Source organism: Garra rufa, chromosome 5, assembly GCF_049309525.1.
Source record: "Garra rufa chromosome 5, GarRuf1.0, whole genome shotgun sequence".
Lineage (NCBI taxonomy): Eukaryota > Metazoa > Chordata > Actinopteri > Cypriniformes > Cyprinidae > Garra > Garra rufa.
In genome coordinates, this window is record NC_133365.1 from 33,689,557 (window position 1) to 33,703,077 (window position 13,521).

Sequence of the window (13,521 nt, forward strand, 5' to 3'; positions counted from 1 at the left end):
GATTCACCAAATAAATACATTTTGATACTAACATTTATTTAACACAGAAGCTTTTGTAGCATTCTAAAACACTTTACTGTCACTTTTGATCAATTTAATGCATCACTGCTGAATAAAAGTATACATTTATTATTATTTTTTAATGTACATGTGTCAACAAACTAAAATCAAACATTAAATTGAAAATGCACTAGGCACAACATACATCTAACATTCAGAATACACTATATAAATCAAAATCAGGACTTGTGCAGCATGTGACTATAACACAACAAATACAGCGCCATTACTGCAGTGCTTTCGTGAGAAGCAATATTCATTAGTCATTTCTCCTGACTTACTGTGTGCTCTGTAGGACGGTCTGCGCAAGCACAGGGTTGGTTTCCATGGAAGCGGTGACCAGAGATGTCAGGAGCGACAGATACCATATAGCTGAGGCGTCGGATACCGAAACCTCTTTACTCTTGGTGATCTGGTAGCCCATTGTCTTCAGACCATGAATACGCGTGTCACAGCCATCGCTAAGGCAGCGCTTAATGTTTATCTGAATATCTGAGAAACAAAAGGAAGATCTGTGTAAGTTTACAAGGGCTTTCGTTTTTGAACAGTAAGTTTTTAAATGCTTTTTAAAGAAGAAGTCTTCTGTTCACCAAGTCTGCATTTATTTAATCCAAAATACAGCAAAAGCAGTAATAATGTGAAATATTTTTGCTATTTAAAATTTCTTTTTGAACATATTTTAAAATGCAATTTATTCCTGTGATCAAAGAAAAATTTTCAGCAGCACTACTCCAGCCCTCAGTGTCACATGATTCTTCAGAAATCATTTTTATATGCTGATTTGCTGTTCAAGAAAGATTTTTTGCAATATTATTATCAATATTTAAAACATGAGAGTACATTTTTCTTCAGGATTCTTTGATGAATAGAAAGATCTAAAGATCAGTATTTATCTGAAATAAAAGCTTTAAACACTACTATTCAAAATTTTTAAATTTTAAAATTATAGAAATTTATACTTTTATTTAGCAAGGAAGCTTTAAATTGATCAAAAGATAAAGAAGATAAGGACATTTATAATGTTACAAAAGATTTCTATTTCAGATGTTTCAAATGCTGTTCTTCTGAACTTTCTATTCATCAAAGAAACCTGAAAAATTATACTCCGCTGTTTTGAACATAATAATAGTTTTTAGAATGATTTCAGAAGGATCATGTGACTGGAGTAATGATGCTAAACATTCAGCTTTGAAATCACAGGAATAAATTACATTTTAAAATATATTCAAATAGAAAACAGTTATTTTAAATTGTGAAAACATTTAAAAAATGTATTGGTTTTGCTGTACTGTGGATCAAAATAAACGCAGGCTTGGTGAGCAGAGCTTGGTGAGCTGGTACTGTACTTAGAATAAATAGAAATCGCAGTCACTCTTTACATTCCACTCACAGTATGCAAATTCGGTGTACATTTAAAATACATATGCACTATCATTCAAAGGTTTGAGGGATAGTAAGTTTTTTTTATGTTAATGTTAAGATGTTAATACTTCTATTCAGTAACAATGCATTAAATTGGTCAAACGTGTCTGTAAAGACATTTATAATTATATATAGGGTTTAAGGTTTCTATTTCAAATAAATGTGGTTCTTTTGAAGTTTCTATTCATCAAAGAATCTTCACAAAAATATTAAACAGTACAAGAGATTTTTTACATTGATAATAATAAAATATGTTTATTAAGCAAATCTGCATGTTAGTATCTTTTTATACATATATTTTTTTTTGTTATGCATATCACCTGCTAAATGACTAAATGTAAATGTACTACTATGATTGTTGAAGGATCATGTGACTCTGAAGATTGAAGTAATGGATTCTGAAACATCAGCTTTGCCATAGCAGGAACAAATTATAAAATAAAAAACAATATTTAAAACTGTAATGACCATATTTATGGTGAACATAAGAGACTTCAAAAACCCCAAACTTTTGAATGCTAGTGTACAACTTCAAACTTCAAATTCAGAAGATTCTGCTATACAAGTGTATGCTCACAAGGATGGCTGATGTTGGCGTTATCCAGGAGCGGTACGTAACCCGTGACATTACTGGGGATCCTCACATCTCTGATCTCTTGCAGGGAGCGCCGGTTCTTTCCTACAGCTATAGATACCAGCTGTGGCATGTAGCTGTGGTCATTAGATGCTACCGCAATTGCCAGCCGTCTCAAAACTATGTCTGGCTTCAGTTTTAACCTGTGAAAGTGATTCAGAGGAAGTGGTAATGTTTAACTACTTATTTAGCGAAGGTGAAGGAATGTGTTTTATCGTCAGCTATAATTTAAAGGGATAGTTCGACCAAAAATGAAAATTCTGTCATTAATTCCTCACCCTCATGTTGTTCCTAACCTGTAAGACCTTTGTTCATCTTTGGAACACAAATTAAGATATTTTGGATGAAATCCGAGTGCTTTCTGACCTGCATAGACCATAACGTTCTGAAGCTACAAGAGTACTTTTTGTGTGCAAAACAAAGAAGAAATTGTTGAATAAAGTCGTTAGTTTGGTTTACTTTGTGCACAAAAACTATTCTTGTAGCTTCAAAACATAATGGTTGAACCATTGATGTCACATGGACTACCTTTCTGGGCCTTGAACATGGTAGCTGCATTGCTATCTATGCAAGGTCGGAAAGTTCTCGGATTTCATCAAAAATATCTTAGTTTGTGTTTCTAAGATGAACAAAGGTCTCATGGGTTTGGAACGACATGAGGTTGAGTAATTAATGACAGACTTTTCAATTTCAAGTGAACTATCCCTTTAATTCCATGTAGATGAACCAATGAAATGGACAGCTTGCCTTATCCAGTGTGAGCGAGCACTACCGTCCGACTGCCAGAAAGACACGGTCTCACCATTGGTCAGCTTGTTGATATCTGCACTATTGGACGAAGCCTCGATGAAGCTGTAGCACTGGGTGACCACCTTAACCTTATCTACATCTGGGTCATGATTGAGCTCCGCTCTGTACTGGATGTCTAGATCTGAGAGGAGAGTCAGCACAATATGAAGATGAAAAGCAAAGGTGATGGAGGAAATGTTCTCATATTTTATCCAGTTATCCGCTGAAGCTCTAGCAACACAAAATGGAAACAGCTAAATTACTACTACTAATTTCTTTCCAATATGACTGATGGAATAAGCCCTTCAAACCAGTAAACGAGTTAGAATTCTGCACTTCTGGTTCCATCGTCACAAAATCAATGAGTGTTCTGAATGGTTTTTTGGTTAAATGCCTCAAACAAGGTTAAGATATTTTTTTACGTTTTATTGTACAACTTAATACATCAATAATGCCTGATATTTTATGCTTTCATGCATACTGAATTGCTAATAAGTGGCTAAATGGGACTACAAAGGTTGTTGAGAATATTTAACGTTGTGATGAACAGGAAAACTCATCTACTCATTAGTCTGCTTTTCATAGCCTTGTTAGGTTTATACTGGCACTCTTGCAAACTACTGTAACTCAAACTGACGTTGAAGTCATAAAACTCCGGGTAGTTGATTTAAAGCCTAGCTTTAGCTTTTTACTTTGGTGATTGCATTTAGGCTTCAAAATTCATGGTTGTTTTTAAGTTTACAAAGTTGTGTTTATTTGTGAAGATTATCTTGATGAACAAAATTATTTAAGAATCTAAAAGGGATAGTTCACCCGAAAATGAAAATAACCCTATGATTTACTCACCCTTAAGCCATCCTAGATGTGTATGACTTTCTTATTGAGGAAGAATACAATCAGAGTTATATTAAAACAAAGTCCTGGCTTTTCCAAGCTTGAAAATGGCAGTGAATGGGTGGTAATCTTCAATAGTCAAATAGAACTCCAATAAAGTGCATCCATCCATCATAAAAAGTACTCCACATAGCTCTGGGGGGTTATCAAAGGCCTTCTGAAGTGAATCGATATGTTTTTGTAAGAAAAATATGCATATTAAAAACTTTAGAAACCATAATATCTAGCTTCTGCTAAGTGACAGATGGATGCACTTTTATTCGACTATAGACCAATTATCGGTTTGTAAACAATCGAGATGGGCGCACATCATGGTTGCAGAAAACCATGAAGAGATAGCCTTTACGGCTAGAGAATTACATAGATACTGTACAAAATTGTTTGATTTAAAAAAGATTATAGATTATATTTATTAGATATCATTTTCAAAATGTTCTTATTACAAGAGCTTGTCACCCAGTGATAAGCACTGTTTTTCAACAAAATTGACTTTAGATAGTGGGATAGTCTTACAGATCCAAAACAGGGATGCTTTTTATGGGAGAAGCTAAAATTTGGTGGCAGAAAACTCACTATTTTTGAGTTAAAACGAGTTATAAAATCCGAATTAGGAGATATAAACCTGCATTTGCAAGAAAAAAAAGCTGTGATATAAAATAAACAAATGTTATGTAAAAATGTTAATAGTAACAGGTTTAAATAATATTTCATGCTGTAACTGTAGGGCTAAGACAACACATTCCCTACGAACAGCAAATGTGAATATTATGTAGACCTATTTAAATCAAATTTATGGTTTAAAAGTAGAGTATTCATAGCACTTTTCATCCATAGTATGTCCGTTTAAATGTCTGCGTTTAGCTTCAAATGGCATCTTTGACGACAGTATTCTATAAAAATTATTTGCATTCTGATTTTGACATCAAAAGGCACAAAAATATTTTATTTCTCTTATTCCATGGATATTACCCGTTTACCTCCACTTGTTACCAGTGTTTTTCTGCAAGTACTATGCAAACACGGCTTCAAGTGACGTAACTGTGACGTCTACTCTAAATTGGTCTATTGGACTACTGAATATCAACACCTATTGACTGCTATTGTAAAGCTTAGAAGAGCTAGGACATTTTTTATATGTATATGTATTCGTCTGAAAAAAGAAAGTCATATACACCTAGGATGGCTTGAGGGTGAGTAAATCATGGGGTAATTTTCATTTTTGGGTGAATTATCCCTTTAAACTTTTGTTGGTCACAGAGCAAATTTTTTTGCAATAATTTAAAATCCAATGAAAATTCCTATTGGAGGGAACCAGGGTGATGCTCACTTCTTGGTTGGCCTGCAAAAATGTCATCTCTGCAGCACTATACAATAATTGTTGTTACCACTCCGCCCTATATCAGCCATTTACCTTTCTCCTTCTGTAACAGGTAATCCAAGAAGTCCTGCACTACAGATGACCTCATGGTGCAGATGCTGTTATAGCCTTCCAGCACAGGGAATGGGATGGCGCTGCTGGGGATACGATTCCGGTGCAAGAATTTCAGTATTTTGGAGGCATGTGCTTTGAGACGGTCCTTGGACTTGGAGAAGATATCCACAAATCCTGCATGAGCATGAAGGGTAAAGAGGACAACAACCTGGTCAAACATTGAAAATCATTTGCATAGTCACCAGGCATGGTCAACTTTGTACATGTGAGCTCCAGTCGCCATTGAATTCAAAGAAAAAAGCATGTCTGCTTCCCCACCTGGAGTCAAAGAGCACGCCTGAAGCTGCCTGATCACATGACTGAGTTCTCCCTGCAGGTTGGCTCCATTGGAGTTTTTCAGTGCCATGATCATGTTCTCCACATCGACAATCCCATCACCCTCAGCATCAAACTGACCAAAGGCCTAAAGAGCACAAATGGAAGAGGTGATTTATTTTTATTTTTTGGTCTATACGTTCTGTGACACAAATATTACGCTGTTTGCCAAAATTATTAAAACACTAGTATTTTCACCAGCTAAAAATGGTTTTAAGTCAGTTATTTCTACCTTTTGCTGTAGTGTGTCAGTAGGAAATATCAGTTTGCATTTCCAAACATTCATTTCGCCATTAATTGTAATAATCCAGTGAGATTTCTGTTTGCACACGGAGTCTGACAACAGCCAGTGCTCCACACAGAGATCTGATCTCATCATCATCCAGTCTTTTAAAACAAACTGAGACAGACTAAATCCAGAGGAACTGTGGCAACATCTACAAGATGCTTCAAGAGACCTACCTATAAAGCTACCTGAAAAACTATGTGCAAGTGTACCTAAGGCAAAAGCTGCTTTAAATGGCAAGGATGGTCACACCAAACGTTGATTTAATTTAGTTAATAGAAGTTAATTGGTAAAGAAAACCTATCTATAGCATTCTTTTTGACAGCATCCTCATTTTTACACTTTTAACAGTACTGTAGCTTTGCAGGTAGGTTTCTTGGAGAATCTTAGAGACGTTGCCACAGTTCTATTGAATTTAGTTTGTCTCAGTTTGTTCAGTTTCTTCATGTCATTCCAGACAGACTGGATGATGATGAGATCAGATCTCTATGTGGAGCACTGGCTGTTGTCAAACTCCTTGTGCAAACAAAAATCTCACTGGATTATTACAATTAACGGCAAAATAAATGTTTGGAAATATAAACTTGTATTTCCTACTGACACACTACAGCAAAAGACTGAAATAACGAAGTCAAAACCATTTTTTGCTGGTAAAAATACTAGTGTTCTATTAATCATTTAGGCCACCACTGTAGGTTGAGATATCACACAAAAGAGAAGGCAAACAGAAAACAAAAGGAGGACAACAACTAGTCTCTGTAGCTCTCACAAACCACTCGTCCATTTTACCTACATAAACACACTCGAGCCAGCATGTGAATCATTTGTAAAGCAAATGAAAGCGAGTCATGTTTAAATCAGTATAGCTACTTCCAGAAAGCACCACACTAACAAAATGAACCATAGTACAATGTTTTTGTATACCATGTAAATAACATGATACATAAATAAAGAAATCATTCAGCACCAAAATATATATAAAAGTAACACACTATAAACAATCGATACAATCACAGTAACATGACCAGTATCCAATATCATTTGTTTCAGATAGGCTTTAAATGTAATCGGGGTTGGAGGGAGTGGCGACATTATCCTGTGCCCTGTGATTATGGATGCCCGCTAAATGTGTGGCTTTACCAAAAATTAACTATCAATCCCAAATCTAACTTTTAAAACAGATTTCTATAGCTGAGTTTCTAAACATTTACTGCCAATTTGTATATGTGAAGATGTGACCCTAGAGAAAATTGCCTTGAAAGTTGTCCAAATTAAGTTCTTAGCAATGCCTATTACTAATCAAAGATTAAGTTTTAATATATATGGTAAGGAATTTACTAAATATATAATGGAACATGATCTTTACTTAATATCCTCATGATTTTTGGCATAAAGGAATAATTTATCAACTGATTACCCATACAATGTATTTTTGGCTATTGCTACAAATACACTTTGGCTACTTATGAATGGTTTTATGGTCCAGGGTCAAATATATATATATATATATATATATATATATATAAACATTAAGTTTGGTTATACAAATTTCCAATCAATAGTTAGAACCTCAGCTGTAGAAATCTGTGTCAAAAGGTAGAGTTGCTATTGCCAAATATCATTTGCTAAAGCATTTCTTACAATCTTTTTACTGAAAAGCACAACAGTTTGAACTAGATGAGTCTGACTACTCAATGGTGGATATTAGTGAGTGATATCAAACAATGTAGCTACCAATCAAAAAGAAACACAAAGCAAATCTTACATGACAGTTCTAAGATGTGCTAAAATGCTGTCAATATTGGAAGTGAACTAGGTGGGACAGTCAATAAACTGGCTTTATCAAATGTGTGATACAAAGATAGAGATTACACAATATAAGCACTCACAGAGTAGAGAGCAAACTATGCAATTACACAACTCTGATTTGTTTGTCACAGCTAAACACTATTTACTAATTAGCAACTTAGGTGAAGGGACATTTTGCTACAGTGCACTGTAGTAAATAGAGTTTACGAATCAGTCTTCTTTGGTCCTGAACCTACAAACTCTCAGTTGCCAGCAGAGACTTGGCATGAACCACTAGGCTGCAGCAGGTCATTGCTCATTTGAGTGACATGTATCATCACCTCCTCGCACTCATCTCTGGGCGCGTCTCTGCTCTCCAGCATTTCACAGAACTGCTCCAGTGTGACGGCCTCCTCTCCGCGGCCCAGCCGCTCCTCCAGCCAGCGCACCAGAGCGCTCTCGTTGCGCGCCAGCACCGACTCCGAAATGGCGACCCATGAGTCGCTCATACGGGCCGCTGCCTCTCGCAGCTTCACCTGCTCCAGCAGAGCTTCAGGAGTGGGGAGTCCATAGCTCGGGGCCGGCGGGTTCGCTGTACCCCTTCCGCTTCTACCCGGGCCGGAGCATGCCGCTGCTCCTCCTCCACCTCCAGCACCTCCGCCGCCGCTGCCACCACCACCTCCGTTGCCGGCCCTGTTGCCTGTGGCCGCAGAGGCCGGGCTGCCCTCAGCGAACACGGGACTCTCCGTTTCTACGTCCTCCTCGTCGCCGCTCCCAGCACCACAGCCGCCCTCCGCGTTCCCCATGGTGTTCTGCGGCCTCGGGCTCTCTTCCGATCGCCTTCAGCCCAGGTTTCAAGCTAAGTTTTGGTGTCAGGGTTGATTAGTCCAGGGTGCTTTTCCAGTCAGTGCGTTCCTCCGCTGTCACTACCGCATTGACGGGCTCCGCCAGCTGACGTCATGTTTGTCAGCAAAAAACGTTGGTCTCTTCCGTGAGCTCAGCGACGCTTGCTGCGCTGTAAACACGCCCCCTAGCGTATAACCTCCAGTATTTGCAAATCAGTTTTGAATTTGAATAATATGTTTTATGTAATATTTTAATGTTGGACAGGAAATAAATAAATAAATAATGCTCTTATTCGAAGCTGGTGTTCAGTGATGGAACACCTGGAAAGCCAATTCTTGATATAAAAATGCTAAATTAATTTAGTTTTACGAACAAAAGTTAAATGAGTATCCAACAAAATACTGCAGGATGTATACAGTTTTGGAAAGCTGAGCATTGAACTGAGCAAAAAAATTACATGGTATAGTGTATATTGTTACAAAAGCCAGTCTTTAGATCTTTCTATTCATCAAAGAACCCTGAAAAAGTTATTTATTTATTTTTTGAGCAGCAAATCAGAATATTAGATTGATTTCTGGACGATAATGTGACTTGGAGTAATGATGCTAAAATTTCAGCTTTGTAATCACAGGAATAAATTGCACTTTAAAATATATTCAGATAGAAAACAGTTATTTTAAATAGTAAAAATATTTCACAATATTACTGCTTTTGCTGTATTTTTGTCAAATAAATGCAAGCTTGGTGAGCAGAAGAGACTTTAAAAAAGCATTAAAATATTACTGTCCAAAAAATTTAACTGGTAGTGTATATTAAAAGAAAACTGGGATGTATGATAGAAATTAGTTTATTTGATTTTTTTTTTCTCTCAGAATGACATTTTGGATTATAAAGAATAATACAATGACAATACACTGCAATTGCTTATTTTATTAAGCATTACATAAAAAGAATAGGTTTTGAAAAACACATTTCTTACTCTTTATAAATTACTTAAAATTATACATAAATCTTTTGGAACAAACTGAAAACCAACAAACAAATTAAACTAAAATTAAACTGAAACTATTGTTTTCTGGCATGTTTTGTTGTTAATAATGTAATGTAATACCTCTTGTTCTGGAGGTACTAATAAAAAAAAATCTTTATTTCAAACACTTGAAATTTCCTCTGACAAATAAAATTATTTTAAGGTGTATCATAATTTTGACAAAATCTCGTTAATTTAGCTACTAATAGAGTTTAATAGTCTTATTCTGAGAGTAAGCAGGCCATATAGTTTTGGGGACGTTCATTGAAAGCCCATCACAAGCCAAATCACATTTATTTGAATTCTGTCTTCGTGTACACTTTAATCAACAATTTCCTTCTGTCGGTTCTTATCTATAATGTTAAATGTTGTTGACTGAATAAAATCTGGGGGGGGGGGGGGAGATTTGCAGATTTGCGCATGCGCAGTCCCATACCCGGAAACGAGATGACAAATGTATAAATTGATAATACTGATGTGTTGCTCGGTACGGAATGCCATTGCTTCTTATTTTAAATGCCGACACTTGGTCCTCGTTTTTATAGATTGTATGCACAATGCTGAAATATTTAGTAGCTCTTATTTCAATGGTCCTGGCCGTATGGACTGTCCCGGAGTGGCTCACATTCCCGATCTACGGCAATGTGGTGAATGTACTGGAATCGTGGCTGCAGCAGCAGGTCAGTAATGAGCCAGCTTCTGGACCGGGTCGCATGCTGTCCGAAGATGAGCTGTCTTTATACAACGGAGGAAAGGACAGTAAAGGACTATACCTGGCGATCTTAGGACAGGTGTTTGATGTTGAAAAGGGGCGGAAACATTACGGCCCTGGCGGCGGTTATCATTTCTTTACAGGTTAGTTCACTATGCAATTTACAGGCCAGATTTGAAGTGATGCTAACGCATAGAGATTGCTGAAGGGAAATCTGTGTATGTGCAGGGAAAGACGCATCAAGGGCGTTCATTACAGGTGATTTCACAGAAGCTGGCTTAACTAGCGATGTCTCGGATTTCACTGAGTCACAGATTGTGGCTCTTTATGACTGGCTGTCATTTTATCAGAAGGACTACACTCCAGTTGGTGGGTACCAATTTTCTAACTATTTTATTAATATTTCTTGCAGAATATTACACTCATAAAAAAATCTAAAAAGAAAAAAAAACATCTTATTTTCAGGAAAGGCGGTGATATTTATTTGAATTAATGCTAACACTTTACATTAAGGTGTAATTTGTTAACATTAATGTATTAACGTGCATGAACAAACAATGAACAATACATGTATTACACTATTTGTTCATCTTTGTTAATGTAAGGTAATGAAAATAGTCGTTTGTTGCTTGTTCATAGTGCGTAAACTTGTGATTTTAATAATGCATGAGTAATTGCTGAAATTAACATGAACTAAGATTAATAAATGCTGTAGCAGGAGTATTGTTCATTTTTAGTTCGTTACTAATGAACCTTATTGTAAAGTATTACTGAATTATTTAAAGAACTTAAAGTTCTTGTACGACTCTTGTATGGTGTAATAATTGTATTAAAATGCACTTTAGTTTATGAATTTCATTGTAACCTTCTTTGTATTTTGCATGTTGTTATGCATGTAAATCTTACTAATGAATAACAATGGTATTTCATCCACAAATGAAAATTGTCATGAGTTTGTGAGCAAATGATGGCAGATTTTTCATTTTAGAGTGAACTTTCTTTTTAAAAGGTTAGTTTTCCCAAAAATTAAAATCAGCCCATTATTTACTCACCCTCCAGGCATCCAAGGTGTATATAACTTCTTTCTTTCAGATGAATCCAATCGGAGTTATATTAAAAATGATCCTGGCACTCTCAAGCTTTAGAATGGCTTCAATAGATGGGTGTTTCTCTTCTTCAGTCCAAAATAAGTCCAATGAAGTGCATCCATCCATGATAAAAAGTGCCTCACACAGCTCTAGGGGGTGTATATAGGCCTCCTGTAGTGAATTGATGCATTTTTGTAAGAATGATATCCATATTTAAAACCTAAATAATCACTTATCTAGCTTACCCTAGCAATTGTACATGGAATGACGTATGCGTTGCACATGTGCCACTCAGAAGTGACAAACCCGTAGTGGAGGGAGCAAAACAAAACAACCGTCATGAATTAGAAGTACAATGTTGGAGGATTTTGATATAAACCAAGAGGAGACTGGTTTTCATTCGCTAAAGTAAGGAAACTTTGCCTCTGTAAACAAATGTTGGTTTGTGCGAGACACTGGCGCATGTGCAAACGCTAACGTCTTGCGTCATCCAACCAGAGCTGCTTCCATGTACAACAGTGAGCGCAAGCTAGTTTAAAGTGATTTTTACATTTTAAATATGGACATTTTTCTTACAAATATGCATCGATTCGCTACAGGCCAAATGAGGCACTTTCTATAATGGACTAGTTTTGGACTGATGAAGAAAAACACCCGTCTATGCTCTTCTAAATCTTGGAAGTGCCAGGATAATTTATATTTGACTCCGATTGGATTCGTCTGAAAGAAGGAAGTCATATACACCTAGAATGCCTGGATGGTGAGTAAATAATGGGCTAATTTAAATTTTTGGATGAACTATCCCTTAAAGGCCTCTGTCTCTATGTGCCACAGGTAAACTAATAGGCCGATTCTACACAGAAACTGGGCAGCCCACTGATGCTTTGTTACATGTTGAGGCTTTCTTGGCTGAGGGGTTGAAGAAAAAGGCCCAGGCTCAGAGTGAGATGCAGCTGTACCCAGCCTGTAACTCAGAGTGGAGCGAAGCCAGTGGAGGACGGGTATGGTGCTCTACAATGAGGTAATTTTGTTGACTTTTTTTTTTTAATCTATTAATGCTTTGGACGACATTTGATGACGTATTTCCTGGAGAAATGTAACACAACTTTTTTTTTTTAATTTTTTTATAGTGGTGGCATTAATAGGGACTGGGTTGGAGTACCCAGGATGCTTTTCTCCCCTGGGTCTAGCCATTCCCGATGCGTGTGCATCCGACTGTCAGATCCAATTCACACTGAGAACCGAAACCTCAGAGAATACAAAGACTGTCCTCCTCATGCAGAGTCCTGCCGAGTTACAAAAGACTGAGCTATAGTCTTCACCACACTGTAAGAGTCACTGCATTTCATTTGGATTTCAAGGACTCTCCACCCATTTGTTCAGTGCGACCTAGTTTTTTTTTTATGGGTTTATTGTAGCAGGAACATTCCTGTTTGTTATTTATAGAGCTGTGTTTCTAATTTAATTGCCTCTGATTTTGTTTTCACTTCTAATTTCATTGCAGTTTGTGGCCAAGTATAGAGGGTTTGCATTTCCGCCACGATTTGCTCAGTTACCTGGATACGCGGCCATATTGGCGATACCCGGATGTAAACAACAGCGTGGACTGTACGCTTAATCTACTACTGAATAAAATGTTATGCTAATTTATGCTGTAAACCATGGGGAAAAATGTGTGGAAGCTGCTAAATCATATGGAGAAAACTTAGTAAGCAGGAAAAAGTGCAATATTTTCACAAACTGAAGGTAATATTTGGTAAAGATACGTACAGGAGCATTAATTAAGATATTAGCCTAATATTTTACCTGCCTGACCAGAAATAATAAGAACAAACATGAATGTTATCAAGATTCTTGCTCTGGAAATCCTGGTTCAGTTTTTTTTTTTTTTTTTTTGTGGTCTTTTTGATTTGTTACAATTTTTGTCAGTCTATAGTACTCCAAATGTTTTTCCTGGCCAGAACGATTAGTACAGCCCAAAACACAATTATTAACCATTTTCAGCAGCAAAATATGCAAGTTTCATTCAGTTCAGTGGCATTGTTTACGCTCAGTGCCGCCAATATGGCCGATTGATGACGTATTGCATGAAAACGCTCTATATTACTTATGCCATAAGAATCAATATTGTTGAATAAAAGACAATTGTATAGATTTTGTTTTTC

The 13,521-nt window shown here is 36.6% G+C and overlaps 2 protein-coding genes across 3 annotated transcripts in view; one reads left to right on the top strand and one right to left on the bottom strand.

Moving 5' to 3' along the window:
* Positions 1–9,135, bottom strand: part of zzef1 (zinc finger, ZZ-type with EF hand domain 1) — a 59,055-nt gene extending 49,920 nt beyond the window's left edge. Inside the window, exons 1-6 of the mRNA XM_073839821.1 lie at positions 8,022–9,135; positions 5,550–5,694; positions 5,211–5,405; positions 2,864–3,047; positions 2,060–2,259; positions 342–552 (exon numbers count right to left, since the gene is read on the bottom strand). Coding sequence (XP_073695922.1) covers positions 342–552; positions 2,060–2,259; positions 2,864–3,047; positions 5,211–5,405; positions 5,550–5,694; positions 8,022–8,486 — 1,400 coding nt within the window. The 5' untranslated portion in view covers positions 8,487–9,135. The remainder of the gene's footprint in view (positions 1–341; positions 553–2,059; positions 2,260–2,863; positions 3,048–5,210; positions 5,406–5,549; positions 5,695–8,021) is intronic.
* An 855-nt stretch (positions 9,136–9,990) lies between these two features.
* Positions 9,991–13,510, top strand: cyb5d2 (cytochrome b5 domain containing 2). 2 transcript variants are annotated; one of them, XM_073839830.1, is made up of 5 exons: positions 9,991–10,411; positions 10,497–10,637; positions 12,191–12,377; positions 12,487–12,684; positions 12,861–13,510. In XM_073839830.1, the coding sequence occupies exons 1-4, from the start codon at positions 10,114–10,116 to the stop codon at positions 12,662–12,664; spliced, it is 804 nt and encodes a 267-aa protein (XP_073695931.1). In that variant the 5' UTR covers positions 9,991–10,113; the 3' UTR covers positions 12,665–12,684; positions 12,861–13,510. The 2 variants fall into 2 exon arrangements, with proteins under 2 accessions (XP_073695931.1, XP_073695930.1); XM_073839829.1 differs by having other exon boundaries at positions 12,487–13,510.
* The last annotated feature ends 11 nt before the right edge of the window (positions 13,511–13,521 follow it).